The 18,700-nt window shown below is 46.1% G+C and overlaps 1 protein-coding gene across 2 annotated transcripts in view; it reads left to right on the top strand.

Annotated features, from left to right (window-relative positions):
* Positions 1 to 10,282: 10,282 nt before the first annotated feature.
* AXDND1 (axonemal dynein light chain domain containing 1) overlaps positions 10,283 to 18,700 on the top strand; it is a 162,418-nt gene continuing 154,000 nt past the window's right edge. The window contains exon 1 of one of the 2 annotated variants that reach the window (XM_077452841.1): positions 10,283 to 10,585. In XM_077452841.1, the coding sequence (XP_077308967.1) occupies positions 10,483 to 10,585 (103 nt within the window). In that variant the 5' untranslated portion in view covers positions 10,283 to 10,482. The remainder of the gene's footprint in view (positions 10,586 to 18,700) is intronic. The other variant, XM_077452840.1, reaches the window with a different exon arrangement.

Raw genomic sequence — 18,700 nt, 5'->3', positions numbered from 1 at the left:
GTGAAAAGCAAACAAGAACCAAACTTAAAAATTTGAACAGACAAGACATATTTCAAGAAAAATACATTTTTATTGGTCAGCTGGCATTGGAATAGCCCCCCTACCATTAAAATAGCTGACATAGCGGTCACGCACCTCACGTGCTGTTTGGGGGGCTAAGCCAGGAAGGGCTTGATCCAGCCCTGTCAGTTCTGGAAATATTAGTCCGGCCTCAGGCCCAATAGGCTGCAGGTACTGGTTACCTGAAAATTTACGTAGAAAATTGTGCAGAATGCAGCAGCACAGAATCACATAGTTCAGTTTATATTCTGCAAGGTTGATCGCTGTCAGTAACAGACGGAACCGGCTGGCCATAATGCCAAAGGCACTCTCCACAACCCTTCTTGCTCTGGCCAGCCGGAAATTAAAAACCCTCCTCTCCGGGGTGAGGGTCCTTTGGGGGAAGGGTTTCATAAGATGTTCACTCAGACCGAACGCTTCATCAGCCAGAAACACAAACGGTAGACCCTCCACATTCTCGGCATCTGGTGGCAAGTCCAGGCCACCAGTGATAAGACGGTGGCAGAACTCGGTCTGCCTAAAGACTCCTCCGTCAGACATCCGGCCGTTCTTCCCCACATCCACATAAAGAAAGTCACATTGTGCCGACACCACCGCCATTAGCAACACACTATGGAACCCCTTATAATTCCAATAGTAGGACCCCGAATGGGGTGGGGGCACAATCCTCACATGTTTCCCGTCGATCGCCCCTCCGCAGTTGGGAAAGTCCCAACGGGCAGCGAATTGGGAAGCCACAGTCTGCCATTCCTGTGGCGTGGAAGGACACTGGGGAGTCAAACACAGGGGGAAAAAAAAAAAAAAGTCATTAAATAAAAACAATTCATAACAACTAAAACACCAAGCCCTGATATAGCACGAACTCGTTCCCGAGTACGTCCACTCTCCATGGCTTTGAAACGGTCGGCTGGACAGACAAGCTCAACTGAACGCACTGAAGAACAGCCAGACCTATGAAGAACGACCTGAAACCCAGAAACGAGCGGACCAGAAGCGCCTAATAACAGGTACAACTGATCCACGCGTACCGAAAGACAGATATAAACCTCACAGGTAGACTGCGCCGCAGTGAACGGACAAATTAAGCTGAAGTCTGAAAAGCGCGAATCGTCTCTAACCAAACTCCTACTAACGCAAAGTCAGCAGAAGGAGCCCAAAGGGTGCTTTGCTGTGTCTTGGACTTCCTATTTCTAGTCCCGTCGTACGTGACGTACGTCATCGCGCATGCTTTCAGCGGACTGTTCGTTCATCGTGTGTGGTCAAGTCCGTTCATGCTAATTTTGAGCGGACGGTTTGTCAAACTGTTTGACGAACAAAGTTGGGCGAACAGTCCACCCGTGTGTACGCGGCCTGAGGCATTCGGTCCGGAGTCCTCTGGGTCACTAAGGACAACATGATCCGCAGCTACCTCCTCCCAGCCATGTACAAGTCCACGTGTTTCTTGGGACTGTAAATCATCCCTACAAGACTGCTGCTGCTGCTGCTGATGCTGAGTGCCAGCCTCCACCTCCATGCTGACACAATCATCCTCCTCCTCCTCTTCCTCCTCCTCATCCTCTTCCTGTGTGATGGGTGGCACAGCAGGAACACTGTCTGGATAAAGGGGGCCTTGAGAGGCAAGGAAGTCCTCCTCTTCCTGCCTCTGTTCTGCCTCAAGTGCCCTGTCCATTATTCCACGCAGCGTATGCTCCAAGAGGTGGACAAGAGGTACAGTGTCACTGATGCATGCACTGTCACTGCTCACCATCCTTGTGGCCTCCTCAAACGGTGACAGGACAGTGCATGCATCCCTGATCATGCCCCACTGGCGTGGTGAGAAAAAACCAAGCTCCCCTGACCCTGTCCTGGTGCCATAGTCGCACAGGTACTCATTGATGGCCCTCTGCTGCGTGTGCAGCCGCTGCAGCATGGCCAATGTTGAGTTCCATCTGGTGGGCATGTCACATATAAGGCGGTTCTTGGGCAGGTTCAACTCCTTTTGGAGCTCAGCCAGCCGAGCACAGGCATTAAATGATCGGCGGAAATGCACACAGACTTTCCTGGCCTGCTTCAGGACATCCTGTAAGCCGGGGTACCTGCCCAAGAACCGCTGCACCACCAGGTTAAGGACGTGAGCTACACAGGGCACATGGGTCAGTTGTCCCTGTCGGAGGGCGGAGAGGAGGTTGGTGCCATTGTCGCAAACCACCATTCCTGGCTTAAGCTGGCGTGGCGTCAACCCCCTCTCGGCCTGCCCCTGCAGAGCTGACAAAACATCCGCCCCAGTGTGGCTCCTGTCCCCCAAACAAACCAGCGCAAGTACGGCATGGCATTGTTTTGCCGGCGTACTTGCGTAGCCCCTGGAAGGCCTACGGAGCACCGCTGGTTCTGAGGACAGAGCACTGGAAGAGGCCATGGAGGAAGAAGAAGAGGAGGGGGTGGAGGAGAGAGGTGTGTCACAACCAATAGTAGAATTTTGGAGGCGTGGTGGCGGAACAACCTCCAACACTACTGCACCTTGTCCTGCATCCTTCCCAGCTGCCAGAAGAGTGACCCAATGGGCCGTGAAAGACAGGTAACGTCCCTGTCCATGCCTGCTGGACCATGAGTCAGTGGTAATATGCACCTTACCGCTGACCGCTCTGTCCAGCGAGGCAAGGACATTGCCTTCCACATGCCGGTAGAGAGCCGGAATCGCCTTCCGTGAGAAAAAGTGGCGTTTGGGGACCTGCCACTGAGGAACCGCACATTGTACAAACTCACGGAAGGGGTCCGAGTCTACCAACTGAAAAGGCAGCAGTTGAAGTGCTAGCAATTTAGCCAAGCTAGCATTCAACCGCTGGGCATGTGGATGGCTGGGAGTGAACTTCTTTCGCCGGTCCAGCAGCTGGGGCAGGGACATTTGCCTGCTATAATCGGACGTGGGTGTACCGCTAGCAGAGTTCCCGGAAGCACTTGGCTGTGACACACCTAATTCTACACCTTCATTCCTCTCAGAGCAGGTTTCAGAGAGGACTGAAGGTCTAGTGGGGTTGGAGATGCCAGCTGATGAGGAGCAAGGAGAGGTCCCCTTTGTTCTTTGGTGTGGGTCTTTGAGGTACGCTTGCCAACGAGCTGCATGGCAGGTCAACATATGTCTGGTCAAGCATGTGGTGCCCAAGCGGCTGATGTTTTGGCCATGTGAGATACGCTTGAGACATATGTTGCAAATAGCAGCGGTGCGATCTGATGCACTCGTCTCAAAAAAGGCCCACACCAAAGAACTTTTAGAATAACGCACAGAGGCAGCGCTCTGCACAGGCGGAGCTCTGCGGTGTGATTCAGTCGGTGTGCTGCCCCTAAGCTGGCCCCCGGAGGGCATCCTGCCTCGTTGGACATGTGCCTCCTCCTCCTCTCTCCTTCCAGGCACCCACGTGGAGTCAGTGCCCTCATCATCCCCTCCCTCTTCATCGCTGTAGCAAACCTGGCAGTATGCTGCAGCTTGTGGAACATGACTGCCAGATTGCTGTCCTTCTTGAGCATCCCCTCTCTCTGCGCTCACGCTACTGCCTTCCTCTAGCTGAGTGTCATCATCAGAGCCCACAAAACACTGGGCATCCTCCTGGAGCATGTACCCAACACTGTGCTCAAAGAGTTCAGGAGACTCCTCAGGAGGACGTGGTGGGTCTAGGGAAGGAGTCACTGATGATGACATTGAGAGGAGGGAAGACGATGCGTTGGCAGCTGCTTTGCTAGTACCCTGAGACTGGGTGAGAGAGGATGAGGAGGATGAAGAGGGCTTGGTCATCCACTCTACCAAGTCGTTGGCATGTTGCGGTTCAACATGTCCAGCTGCCGAAAAGAAGGACAAGCGTGTCCCATGGCCACGTGCTGATGACAATGCACCGCGTCCACGACCAGCACTGTTGTCTCTAGACACAGAGCCTGCTTGCCCTCTTTTATCGGCTCGCGCCTGTCTGCCTCTCCTTGCTGGCCTTCCAGACATGGTAATGGCCTGAAGGGAGTTGGGTAAAAAAGCAGTTGGGTAGTGTATATTGTGCTAGAGGCACACAACACCCACTAACTCCTGCAGATGCCTTTATTATAGAACACCAGAGATAAAGGGGTATATACAGATGTATACTGTGCTGTGCTGGAGGCACACACAACTTCCAATAACTCCTGCAGATGGCAAGTGGGCTCAAATAGATAACAGCTATGTAGGTGGATATAGCGGTATGTACTGGGTACAGAGCACGCAGACAGCACGCACTATCTCCTAACACTACTGACTGCAAGCTCTATTATAAAGGTTAGATCACTATATAGGTGAGGTGAATATAGCGGTGTATACTGCGGTCAGGGCACGCAGACAACAACCACTACACAACAGCAAGATCGAAAATCGTCCGAAAACGATCGGTGTGTACTGTGTTGAAGGTACACAGAACACCCACTAACTCCTGCAGATGCCTTTATTATAGAACACCAGAGATAAAGGGGTATATACAGATGTATACTGTGCTGTGCTGGAGGCACACACAACTTCCAATAACTCCTGCAGATGGCAAGTGGGCTCAAATAGAGAACAGCTATGTAGGTGGATATAGCGGTATGTACTGGGTACAGAGCACGCACTATCTCCTAACACTACTGACTGCAAGCTCTATTATAAAAGATAGATCACTAGCTATATAGGTGAGGTGAATATAGCGGTGTATACTGCGGTCAGGGCACGCAGACAATAACCACTACACAACAGCAAGATCGAAAATCGCCCGAAAACGATCGGTGTGTACTGTGTTGAAGGTACACAGAACACCCACTGCTTCAGACGCCAACACACTACACAAGGCCGCCGCGCTGGCGGCCTTATATAGTGTGGGGCGTGCACTACACAGCCTAAGCTATGATTGGCCACAGGCATCCTGCCTGTGGCCAATCATGGCTCTCCTCGCTGCTGGCGCTGCGATTGGCCAAGCATGCGGGGTCACAGTGCAAGCTTGGCCAATCATGAGCCAGCAATGCACTGCGCCATCGCAGTGCATTGTGGGCCGTGAACGCCACACGAATTTGGCGCGAACGGACCAAAATGTTCGGACTTCGCCGAACAGACGAACAGCCAATGTTCGAGTCGAACGTATGTTCGACTCAAACACGAAGCTCATCCCTAATAACTATATATAAAGCCATATGTGATTTCATATCTGTCTTACCTATATGTAATACACTCTTCAAATGTGATTTAAAATGTATGGTTTTCCCTTTTATGAACAAGAAAATAATGACGTTATGCTGATAATATCAAAAGGCTCCTGCTCTACTATGGAGAAGATATTTTTAGACACCTGGATGGGTGCTGCACACATAGTGTGAGTCAAACAAAGCTCAAGCAGTCAAAAATAAAAACTAAAGGGTGGTGTTGCGCTCCCAACGTAATAGTATCAAATAAATATAAAAAATATATGAAAATAGCCTATAAATCCATATCAATCACGAAGTGAAAAAATGTAACAATATAAAGTGAATAGTGCTAATAAAGTGCAAATGTGCTGCTAAATATCTACAATATTAACTATAATCTCTGTGTAAATAAATAAAATGAAATCAATAGCTAAGCCCTTGTACACACAGTCGGAGATTCCGTCGGAATGTTTCCTATCGGACCGTTTTGTCGGATATTACGACTGTGTGTGGTCTGCATCGGACTGTTTCCGTCGGAATATCCGACGGACCAACTTTTCCAACTTGCCGGTAAAATTTTCCGCCAAAATGCTCCTATCGGACATACTCCAATCATGTATAGCCTACTCCGACAGACAAAGTGCCACGCATGCTCAGATCAAATTCCTAGGCCAAAGCTATTGGCTACTAGCCTGAATGTAGTCCCGTCGTAACGAAATAACGACATCACGTTATGTAGAATTGGATTTTCCGACAACTTAGTCCGACCGTGTGTATGCAACATCACTTCCGGACCTCTTCCGGAATTAATCCATTGGAATAACTCCGACGGATTTGGTTGTCGGAATCTCCGACCGTGTGTACAAGGGCTAAAATCAATAAAATGCATAAAAATAATGGCGTATGTGATACATTTGTGTAAATCAAATCTGTGCCCCGCAATATAAAGCAGAGTGTAAAGTGCAAAGTGTCTCTAGAGTGAAAACAAATAATTCTCATGTAATGGTGGAAAATCTTCTAAACAATAGTGAAGCCAGTGGAAATAACACACAGGTGGCAAGCAGTGTAAAAAACTGGTAATTCTCTGGTATTCACAGAGCCCGTGGGAGTTCTATATACCGTATATACTCGAGTATAGGCCGACCCGAATATAAGCCGAGGCCCCCAATTTACCCCCAAAAAAACTGGCAAACTTATTGACTCGTGTATAAGCCGAGGGTAAGACATGCCTGTCCATCCCTGTGTGTGTGTCCGTCCATCCCTGTGTGTCCGTCCATCCCTGTGTGTCCGTCCATCCCTGTGTGTGTGTGTGTCCATCCATCCATCCATCCCTGTGTGTGTGTGTCTCCATCCATCCATCCCTGTGTGTGTGTGTCTCCATCCATCCATCCATCCCTGTGTGTGTGTGTATCCATCCGTGTGTGTGTGTGTGTGTGTGTGTGTGTGTGTGTGTGTCCAGCCTACCTGTGTCCCGAGCCTTTGTCCCGAGCCTCCGTCCCGTGCCTTGCCTCCTTGCCTCCGTGCCTCGCCGCCGTGCCTTGCCTCCGTCCCGTCCCGTCCCGTCCCGTGCCGTGCCTTGCCTTGCCTCCGTCCCGTGCCCTCTTCGTCGGCGCCTCGGCGGCCATTGTAAAATTCAAAAGCTGCGCCGCCGCCTTCGCCTGTGATAGGCGGAACACTGAATTTCCCAGCAGCCTGTGTTCCGCCTATCACGTACATCGTATCATCCTCGTCCGTAGTACGAGGATGATACGATGTCCGTGATAGGCGGAACACAGGCTGCTGGGAAATTCAGTGTTCCGCCTATCACAGGCGAAGGCGGAGCCGGAGGCGCGGCTTTTGAACTATAGAATGGCCGCTGTCTGTCTGCTCGACACGCTGATCGAGCGGGCAGACAGCGATGACTCGAGTATAAGCCGAGGGGGGCACTTTCAGCCTCAAAAAAGAGGCTGAAAATCTCGGCTTATACTCGAGTATATACGGTAATTACCTTACTGTTGTAAGGTGAACGGCATGAACCATAAAATCATCCACACAGGGTTGGCTCCTGTCTTTGGCTTCTCTTATTCAAACCACCTTCTTTAAGTCCGCCATAGATATCAGGGGTAACTGGAGAAACTCGTAAATAAAATATAGAGCCTGCTATGGTGTAGTATTTTTGTAAAATCCATGATTTATTAAAGAAATTAAAATACTACTCACATTTCATTAAATAAATTGCTCAGTGAATGAATACGAGCGGCACGCTCGTGTAAGAATGTCTGTCTGCTTTCCTACGTGTGACGTCACTGTCATGTGACTTAGACTGGGATCGAAGTCACGTGACAGTGACGTAATGCGTCACTGATCCCAGTCGAAGTCACGTGATAGTGACGTAACGCGTAGGAAAGCAGACGGACACCGAAAATGAGGTTCTTAAACGTGCCGCCGCTCATATTCATTCATTGTGCAATTTATTTAATGAAATGTGAGTAGTATTTTAATTTCTTGAATAAATCGTGGATTTTACAAAAATACTACACCATAGCAGGCTCTCTATTTTATTTACGAGTTTCTGAAGTTACCCCCGATATCTATGGCAGACTTAAAGAAGGTGGTTTGAATAGGAGAAGCCAACCCTGTGTGGATGATTTTATGGTTCTCGCCGTTCACCTTACAACAGTAAGGTAATTATATAGCACTCCCATGGGCTCTGTGAATACCAGAGAATCACCAGTTTTTTACACTGCTTGCCACCTGTGTGTGATTTCCACTGGCTTCACTATCGTTTAGAAGATTTTCCTCCATTACATGAGAATTATTTGTTATCACTCTAGAGACACTTTGCACTTTATACTCTGCTTTATATTGCGGGCACAGATTTGATTTACACAAATGTATCACATACGCCATTATTTTTATGTATTTTATTGATTATGTTGATACTCGCATGTATTTTTTTTTAGATATTGATTTAATTTATTTTATTTTATTTATTTATTTATTTACACAGAGATTATAGTGAATATTGTGGATATTTAGCAGCACATTTGCACTTTATTAGCACTATTCACTTTATATTGTTAAATTTTTTCACTTCGTGATTGATATGGATTTATAGGTTATTTTCATATATTTTTTATATTTATTTGATACTGCTACGTTGGGAGCGCAACACCACCCTTTAGTTTTTATTAATGACGTTATGCTGTTGTGTTGGTATAATAATGCTGTGGGGCTGGTATGAAATTTTTTTCCAGGGCTGAATTTTATTTACAGTCCGGCCCTGGCAGTGCTGTAAAATAATGGTGGCCACACAAAGTATTGACAGCTTAGGACCAATTTTGACATTTTCATTTAGGTATGTACTCACTTTTGTTGCCAGCGATTTAGACATTAATGGCTGTGTGTTGAGTAGAGATGAGCTCAGGCGTGTTCGCATGGTCCACGTGCTGAGCCTGCCAGGAAGTCGGGGCAGTGCTGCCCTAATCACAGGCAGTGACACATTGCCCGATCTCTGCAGCCACGCATCGGGCCATGTCTCACTTCCTGACGGGCTCAGCACGTGGACTATGCGAACACGCCTGAGCTCATCCCTAGTGTTGACTTTTTTTGAGGGGACACTTTACACTGTTATACAAGCTGTGCACTCACTACTTTACATTGCAGCAAAGTGTAATTTCTTCAGTGTGGACACATGAAAAGATATAATAAAATATTTACAAAAATGTGAGGGGTGTACTCACTTTTGTGAGATACTGTGAGAGTTATTTACGAAAGGCAAATCCACTTTGCACTGCAAGTGCAATTGGAAGTGCAGTCGCCCTAAATCTGAGGCCGCGTACACACGCGGGGACTGTTCGCTCAACTTTGTCCGTCAAACAGTTTCAGCAAACAGTCCGCTCAAAATTAGCATGGACGGACTTGCCCACACACGACGAACGAACAGTTTGCTGAAACCGTGCGCGATGACGTGAACGGCACGTACGACGGGACGGAAAATACGACGTCCTATACACTGCATTACAACTTTCGGCGTGTAAATCCTTTCTGAGCATGCGCGGAACTTAGTTTGACGAACAAGCCTACACACGAGGGGACTGTTCGCTGAAACCAAGTTTCAGCGGACAGTTTTTCGGAATTTCCGAAAAACTTTGTTCAGCAGACTGTTCGCTGAAACTGTCAGCTGAAAGCCCACACACGGGCGGACTGTCCCCCGAAACACTGTTCAGCAGACAAAGTTGGGGGAACAGTCCCCGCGTGTGTACGCGGCCTAAGGGATAGATCTGAAATGAGTGGAAGCTCTGCTGATTTTATCATCCAATCATGTGCAAGTTAAATGCTGTTTTTTATTTTCCTTGCACTTTCAAGTGCACTTGCAGTGCAAAATGGATTTTCCTTTTCGTAAATAACCCCCTGTATGTCTTTGAATGGCCTGAATGAATTCATATTCTGGCCAAAGTATTGCGCTCAATTCTATATGCATGTAAATGTACGGTACATGTGCAGCATTACAGGCATTTTTTCTGCCAAGTTGTGTTAGAAAAAAATCTGGCATCTTTGAGGCATAAATGCATGTGTGCATGAGGCCTTATAGAAGCATTTTTGTGTTGTTTGCTTGACCTTTATGGGTGTTTGTTTATACACGAGAACAATGCTCAGGGAACACAGGGATATGAAACAATGGGCACACATTACTGTTACATAACTCTCTCTCTCTCTCTCTCTCTTTTTTTCAGTTGGGAAGTGAACTATTTAAAAGACCCTGAGGCTTTACTTCCTATTGTTTCCTAAACATTGCCTTTATCATACTCTTCTTCTAAAGCTGGATACACACTATACAATTTTCTTTTAATTTTTTACTTTAGATTTACCAAAACCATATAATATGAGGTCAAACACTTTCAATTTGGGTGCAATCAGGCAGGCCCTTGTACTACACTTTCCTCACGTGTATAGAAATCAGGAGCTTTCCCCCCCCCCTCAAAAAAAACTTTACTTAGAGACTAACCACAGCTCAGCACATGATTCCACACAGGCAGCTATTGGCAATGCTCAGTGTGTTATTTGTGTCGGTCACTAGGGGAACAGGGCGGGCCGCTGTCATGGAGACAGCTGAGGCATTCTTCTACAATGATTAGAAGTTACACTAGTTAGGAAGGGAGTGAGGTAGTGCCATGGGGCTTTTCTCATCACCTCGTGTGCATTTCTGGCTGTCCGGTGGTCTTTGTATGCACAGATTGTGAGGTGTATGAATGCTGAGCTTAGTGTGTCACCACATCATAGCCAAATAAAGAGTGCAACATGTCAGTGATTGAGTTCCCTTCACCACCTGTGGGTCCCAAGTCCACAGGAAGGAGAGTGGTCAGCAGTGGCACCCCTCTAACAATTGGAGAACACGGCACTGGTAAGGACAGATACTTGCATCATCATTACATGGGTGACCCTCAGCGACACAATGCTTTAATAATGTCTATACATTACTGTAATCCATTTGACACAATATGTATCTTTCTTTATGCACGTTTTTTTTCTTCTACCCAATTTAGTTTACTAACCATTGCACTGTTTTATTAACTGATTCAGCCCCGGAAGATTTTACCCCCTTCCTGACCAGAGCACTTTTTGCGATTCGGCACTGCATCGCTTTAACTGACAATTGCACGGTCTTGCGACATTGCACCCAAATAAAATTGACGTCCTTTTTTCCCCCACAACTTTCTTTTGGTGATATTTGATCACCTCTGCGGTTTTTATTTTTAGCGCTATAAGCAAAAAAATAGCGACCATTTTGAAAAAAAACACAATATTTTTTAACTTTTTGCTATAATAATTATCCCCCAAAAATATATAAAAAAAAAAAAATAAACATTTTTTTTCCTCAGTTTTAGACGATATGTATTCTTCTAAATATTTTTGGTAAAAAAAAAAATAAAGTCACAATAAGCGTATATTGATTTGTTTTTCGCAAAAGTTATAGCGTCTACAAAATAGGGAATAGTTTTATGGCATGTTTCTTAGAATTTTTTGTTTTTGTTTTGTTTTTTACTAGTAATGGCGGCCATCTGTGTTTTTTTTTTTTTTTTTTTTTTTTTTGAGACTGCGACATTATGGCGGACACATCGGACAATTTTGACACATTTATGGGACCATTGCCATTAATACAGCGATCAGTGCTATAAAAATGTCACTGGCAGTGAAGGGGTTAACACTAGGGAGCAATCAAGGGGTTAATTGTGTTCCCTGTTTGTGTTTCTACCTGAAGGGGGGTGGGGACTGTGTAGGGGAAGAGATAGATTGGCGTTCATACACTGTATGAACAGACGTTCTGTCACTTCTCCCCCTCAGAGAACCGAAAACTGTTTACACACACAGATCCCGGTTCTCTGTGTGTCAGCAGTAGGGATGAGCTCAGGCGTGTTCGCATGCTCCATGTGCAGAGCCCGCCAGGAAGTCGGTGCAGCGCTGCACTAATCACAGACAGTGAGACATTGCCCAATCTTTGCAGCCGTGCATCGGGGCAATGTCTCACTGCTTGTGATTAGTGCGGGCTCTGCACGTGGAGCATGCGAACACGCCTGAGCTCATCCTTAGGCAGCAGGGATCGTGGGAGCCTGGTGGTGATCGCCACTGGCAGGCACTCGCGTCGGCTCGGGGGGGGGGGGTGCCCCTAGTGGCCACAGGGCGAAGCCCAGCCGTGCCATTCGGCAGCTGGTCGGCAAGTGGTTAATTGACCTTTCATGTTAAGAATACGTAAAAATAATACAGATAAGATCTCAGTCTGAGGGTCACCATAAATGTTACAATTTTACCATATAATCTCTGTACAATCAACTTTAGAACCACCAAAACTTTGTAACATAGACGCCTCTCTAAACTATCCAATCAGACAGGCCCTTGCAATACATAGCTGTTGATAAATCTAAAAAAGATTGTACAACCAGACTGTAATGTGTATTGAGAGCTTAAAGGGGTTGTAAAGGTTCATTTTTTTTTCACCTTAATGCATCATATGCGAGAGCCGTCGAGGGACCCCAGAAGAGGATGTTCAGGGCCACTCTGTGCAAAACTAGCTGCACAGTGGAGGTAAGTATGACATGTTTGTTATTTAAAAAACAAAATGAAGCTTTAGTATCACTTTAAAGTGATTGTACACCAAATTCTTACCCTACCATCTGAATGTCATGGCTGAAATTGAGACTCAGCCGACCAGGCAACGTTTTTTCAATCTTCCATTGTCCAATTTTGCTGAGCCTGTGCGAATTGTAGCATCACTTTCCTGTGCTTAGCTGACAGGAGAGGCACCCAGTGTAGTCTTCTGCTACTGTAGCCCATCTGCTTAAAGGTTCGATATGTTGTGCATTCAGTAATAGTATTCTACATACCTTGGTTTTAACGAGTGGTTATTTGAGTTACTGTTGCCTTTCTATCATCTCAAACCAGTCTGTCCATTCTCCTCTGACCTCTGACATCAACAATGCATTTTTGTCCACACAACTGTGCCGCTAACTGAATATTTTCTCTTTTTTGGACCATTCTTTGTGGTTGTGCGTGAAAATCCCAGTAGATCAGCAGTTTTTGAAATACCCGACCAGCCCGTCTGGCACTAACAACCATGTCATGTTCAAAGTCACTTAAATCCCCTTTCTGATGCTCGGGTTGAACTTCAGCAAGTCGTCTTCCCCACCTCTAGATGCGTAAATGCATTGAGTGGCTGCCATGTGATTGGTTGACTAGCAATTTGTGTTACCGAGCAATTGAACAGATGTACCTAATAAAGTGGTCGGTGAGTGTATATGTACATTATTTAGAGGTTTATACATTATATACTGTATAAGTTGCCTTTTTTTGCTCTAATAGCATAATAACATGGCATGCAGTATATGCTTTTTTTTTTTTTTTTTTTTTTTAACCCATATCCCTTCCTGGTGCATGCATGGTTCACTGGTTAATGAGTTAGATAGATAGATAGATATCTGTCTCTATCTATCTATCTATCTCTTTTCTTTTTTTTTTTTCTTTTTTCAGGTAAAGTTTTACACACCTTTTCCTTAGTTCAAACAAAGATTATATGAATGAAAGGCCCCCTGCACCCTAAACATAAAAAAAAATACTGCTTATACATGCGTTTGCCATTTTTTTCTTTCAGCCTGTAGAAGCAACTCTATGTTAGCCTAGGTGTCCATGCACATTTGGGCATTTACAGGCATATTTGAAGAGGAGCATCTACATACAAGGCAGAAAAAATCTTGACCTGCATAAACGTGGCATTTGGCAAGGCATTTTTAAGACCCCTTTCACACTGGGGCGTTTTGCAGGAGCTATGGTGTTAAAAATAGCGCCTGCAAACCGCCCTAAAACAGCTGCGCCATTCACTCCAGTGTGAAAGCCCGAGGGCTTTCACACTGGAGCGTTGCGCTGGCACTGCGTCAAAAGTCCTGCAAGGAACTCACCGCTCCTTCCCATTGAAATGAATGGGGCAGCGCTGTCATATGGTGGATTTAACCCTTTTTCACCTGCTAGCGGGGGTTAAAACCGGCCTGCTAGTGGCCGAATAGCGCTGCTAAAACGACGGTAAAGCGGCGCTAAAAATAGCGCCACTTTACCACTGATGCCGGTGATGGCTCGGTGTGAAAGTGGTCTTAGTGTAAATGGATTATAGTGCAAAATGTGCAGAATGGAATGTTTTGGGGAAAAAAAAACTCCTATAAAACATAAATGCGTGTGTATAAGCCATTAGGAGCATTTTTTCTGCTGCTTTTTTTTCCTGCCAGAGGTTCTGCCATTTTTTCAGGTGCCTCGTCTGCATGAACCAAAGCTACTTTTTTTTTTAATTATTAAAATAACAAACATGTACTTACCTGCTCTGTGCAATGATATTGCACAGTGCAGCCCTGAACCTCCTCTTCTGGGGTGTGTTGGCTGCTCCACTTCTCCAAGCGCCCCATAAAAAGCCTCTTGTTATAGGGGCACTTATGCAGGTGCAGTCCAGAGTCAGTGTGGCTTGGCCCCGCCCCCTGTACTTCTCTCACAGGATTTGACTGACTGCAGAAGGAGCCAATGGTAAAGTAAAGCCTGTGAAAACAGGAAGAAAGCAGGGCGGGGCTGCCGGCAGGAACAGCATTGGATTGAGGGGAGGCACACTTAGGGCCGGATCACACTCTGTGAATCCCCTGCGGGTTCCCGCATTACATGTTTCCCGGCGGCCGTTCACACTGACCTATGCGAACTGCTGGAAGTGTCAGGTAAAAGTTAATGACACCCCCAAATGAGTTCACATATCACAGTGTGATCTGCAAACTCGGACAGGAATCGGATTTCCTAGGTGTGAACACCCATGCGATCCGATTCTGCTGCGGACAAAAAAAAGGGTCCTGTGTGAGTTTGATGCAAATTCAGCCATACGATCTTTATGGCTGAAATCGAATCGCACAGAGATCGCATGTGATTTTCACTGCAGTGCGAATCACATCCGATCTCTGACATCGCACCAGTGTGTACCGGCCTAAAGTGGAAGGTTTTTTACCGTAATGCCGAGAATGCATTAATGTAAAAACCTTCTGCCTTTAGAACCATTTTAAGGACCAGTTTACACCAAACCATGGTGCTTTCAGTGCACAATTCCCTCACCACAGGTGAACATGCTGCCCTTGCGATCTGCATGCGGGTGCCAATGAGTTGTTAATGGGACCCCAAATGCACTTCATAAATGCAGCGCATTCGTGGGCCCCAAAACACATGGTTCCACAGCACTACTTTTCCTGTGTACCAGTGTGTTTTGCAATCCATATGAATGGGTTGTTAAAATGGACTGCACAGGAATGTACGGGAATCACATAGGGAGACTCGCGTTCTGGTGTGAACCAACCCTCAATGTGCATCGCAAAATGGAGAAACACACCATATGCATTAAAAAATTAGTATACATTTTCTGGATAGGGCCGAGAATTATGTATAATTAATGTATATCTGTGCACTCATACAAACCCATAATGCAGACTTACCATAGGGATTTATTTCTACACTTGTTCATTGATAGGGATGAGTCGAACACCCCCCGGTTTGGTTTGCACCAGAACTTTCAAACGGACCGAATATTCGTACGAACTTTAGAACCCCATTGAAGTCTATGGGACTCGAACGTTCGAAATAAAAAGTGCTAATTTTAATGGCTAATATGCAAGATATTGTCCTAAAAAGGGTTTGGGGACCCGGCTCCTGCCCCTGGGGACATGGATCAATGCCAAAAATGTTTTTAAAAACGTCTGTTTTTTCAGGAGCACTGATTTGAATGACTATTAAAGTGAAAAAAAAGTGAAATATTCCTTTAAATATCGTGCCTGGGGGGTGTCTATAGTATGCCTGTGAAGTGGCACGTGTTTCCCGTGTTTAGAACAGTCCCTGCACAAAATGACATTTAACAGAAAAAAAGTCATTTAAAACTGCTCACGGTTTTAATTTATTATCTGGTTCCGGGAATACGGATGAAAATAATTGAGAAAAAAATGGCATGGGTAGCTCCCCCTGCCCATTATCAGCCCCTTTGGGTCTTGTACGGATATTAAGGGGAACCCCGTACCCAAATTAAAAAAAGGAAAGGCGTGGGGACCCCATGTCCTACATACTCAGAACAGCAGTATACAGGCGGTGCAAACAAGACAGGGACTGTGTAGGGTTGTGGTGTTAAGTAGAATCTGTTTGTAATTTTGAACTGGTAAATTTATAAAGTGTATCTCCAGTGCAAAAAATCTATTTTAAGCTTTTTGGAAAACATAGGGAAGGGTTATCACCCCTGTATAATTTTTTTGGCCGTCCGTCTTTTTTCATCTTGCTTCCTGTTGACTCCTTCTGTTTGCAAGTAGGAGACGTTTGTAAGTTAGATGTTTGAAAGTAGGGGCCTGCTCTATATGCTCTGCAGAAATTTAGCCCTAAGGTGTTGGTGTTGTCGCAAGTTAACACTGTAAGCCTCCAAAGTGTCTCTTGGTGGGTGCTGGAGCGCCCTGCTGTGAACGATTATGTCAAGAATTGTAATTACATGCCATTGTTGAACAGTGGTAGAAAAATTGTGCCTTTGGTGGTTGTGGTGGTGGTGCTGGTGCCACAACACTATAAGTTACTCTTGTGGGCGCAGGAACAGGCCCTGCTGTGAAATATTATATCAAGAATTGTAATTACATGCTCCTGTTAAACAGGGGCTGAAAAATTGGGCCTTGGCCACTGGTGCTGGTGCTACGACACTGCAGCCTCTCCCAGATACTCTAGTTGGAGTGCAGGAATGAGCCCTGCTGCAAAGGTTTGCATCAAAAATTGTAATTACATGCCCCTGTTAAACAGGGGCTGAAAAATTGGGCCTTAGGCACTGGTGGCGTCACCCAGAACTAAAAATGTTCTTCCAAGCTATCAGCAGGATCATTGAGGAGGAAGAGGATAGTCAGTCAACATAACAGGATAGTCACTCAGCATCAGCATAGGCAGTCTTGAAGGGATGTGACATGTCAAAAAAAAATATTCGGTTACTTCAGCTTCAGGTGCTTGCTAGCTGGTGGTGATCCTAGACTGATTAATCTTTATGAAGGTCAATCGACCAACCGAGTCGGTGGACAGGCGCACCCTGTGATCGGTTACAAAGCCTCCAGCAGCACTGAAGGTGCGTTCCAAAAGAACGCTGGATGCAGGACAGGCCAGAAGCTCAAATAAAAAATAGTAGTGTCGTGCTATTCTATCACCAAATCATCAATATGGGCAGTATATTTCTATGTACCTCCTCTAGCACCAATAATCATAAATGTAAACATACACAGAATAAGAGGTAGAGTGTTGTGTACAAAAAATATAAATTGGTATTGTGACAATTTGTAATCCAACAGTAATCCACTTGTAATTCCCTTTGGTGTAATTGCTTTGGAATAACACAGCGCTAATAGTGTTGTGATTAATAGGCTTGAGGCCTGCTTAAACTCAGTCTTTACTTTGGTTCTCCTCTGTGGGACTACAGGTCCCAGCAACACCGTGTCAAAGCCTAGGTGTGTAACAAAGTGTGTTAGGAAACCATGGGCAACAGCCCTCTCACCAAACTGAGTCTGAAGAATAAGTCAGCTCCACTCCGCTGGTCTCAGTCCATTTGCTGCGGCCACGCCGTCACACTGTTTTGCTTCACAGGGTCACCAGGAGCTCTCCGTTACCTCTGTCAGGGTGCCTCTGGATCCTTCCCAATCCAACCACACTGCTATCCCAGCACGCTGTGGTGTGAAGTCCTCCTCTGACTTCAGATTGCTGCTCCGCACCGAGCAGGCCGCAGTGCTGTTGCAGGCAGGCCATGCTTCCAGAAGAGAAAGAAAATGACCGCACAGGCCCTTTTATAGCCTACCCAGCATGCAGTTCAGTACAGGGTGATCATGGGTAAGTCTCCTGGCATTCTGGGTAGATAGGGTATTGCAGAATGTAAACAGAACAGTCACTTCCTGTTATCTTTCCAGTGCTCTAGAAAAGAAAAATCATGCAAGTCCATTTCCTGTTTTTGGCTGCTAGGTGGTGCTAAACACTAAGTTATAACATTGTCCAAATGCTGACATTGTATTAACATCAACTTTGCATTAGTAGGCAAAAATGCCAGCGCTACATACTCCCCCTGCTTTAACTCTTTGGTCCCCAAAGACATTCAAAATCTTAGCTCTATTCTGTATTTTTGCCTCTATGTGGTTGCGTAACACAGACAGAGGAGCTTTCTACCAATTGTCATGTGATGGGGAGCTGTTCGGTGCACTCACAGCTGACACTACAGTGTCTGGTACAGATGTGTCAAGGGGTGTACTGGGGTTATCCTTCTCCAAATCTGTGGTGAGAAGATCAGGCTCTTTTGACAACCCTTGAGGGGTGAGAATAACTTCTGTGGAACTCTCATCCGGCACATCACAAGTTGGTCTCTTGAATCTGGAAATGACTCTTCATTTCCTCTGATTCCCTTACTCAGACACGGTAGGCTCACCAGCCTTCTCTTTCCGTTTAACCATTGCTGTTTTGGATACTTCTGCATCCAATGTGGGAAAAAGAGGCACTTCTGGCAGTAAGGGTAGAGAGTCACATCTGGGGACAACAGGGGCTAACAGCCACTTCATCAGATCTATGTTGGTCCCAGCAATCAACGAACTTCTTGAGGACCCTGGCAGCCAGGGGCAAACAATGGCCAGGGTTTCAAAGTCCTGGGGCTCCCCAGCCCTCAACGGATCACACGACAACTTAACCCATAGATATCCATCACAAGGGTAGTCCTCTGCTTGGATACCCTGGATCTCTATGTCTTACAGTCGCTTCAAGAGCAGGTAGGACAGGTACCTCTGGTAAAAGTCTCTTGTCAGCAGGGTAACCTGGGCGCCTGAATCAAGGATGGCTTTGGTGTAGGTCCCTTCAATCAGAATGGGCACAATAGATTGGGGAGCTACCAACTGGGTAGGAAGCCTATTAGAAACACCTGGACCAGTAGGCTTGCGTGACTGGACTCGTGTTTCCTTCAGTTTTCGTTGTT

Source organism: Lithobates pipiens, unplaced genomic scaffold (assembly GCF_037356315.1).
Source record: "Lithobates pipiens isolate NorthernLeopardFrog02 unplaced genomic scaffold, aLitPip1_a1.2 Scaffold_23, whole genome shotgun sequence".
NCBI classification, from domain to species: Eukaryota; Metazoa; Chordata; class Amphibia; order Anura; family Ranidae; genus Lithobates; species Lithobates pipiens.
Note: the sequence above shows the minus strand (reverse complement) of the source record. Positions and strands in the feature narration are given on the sequence as shown.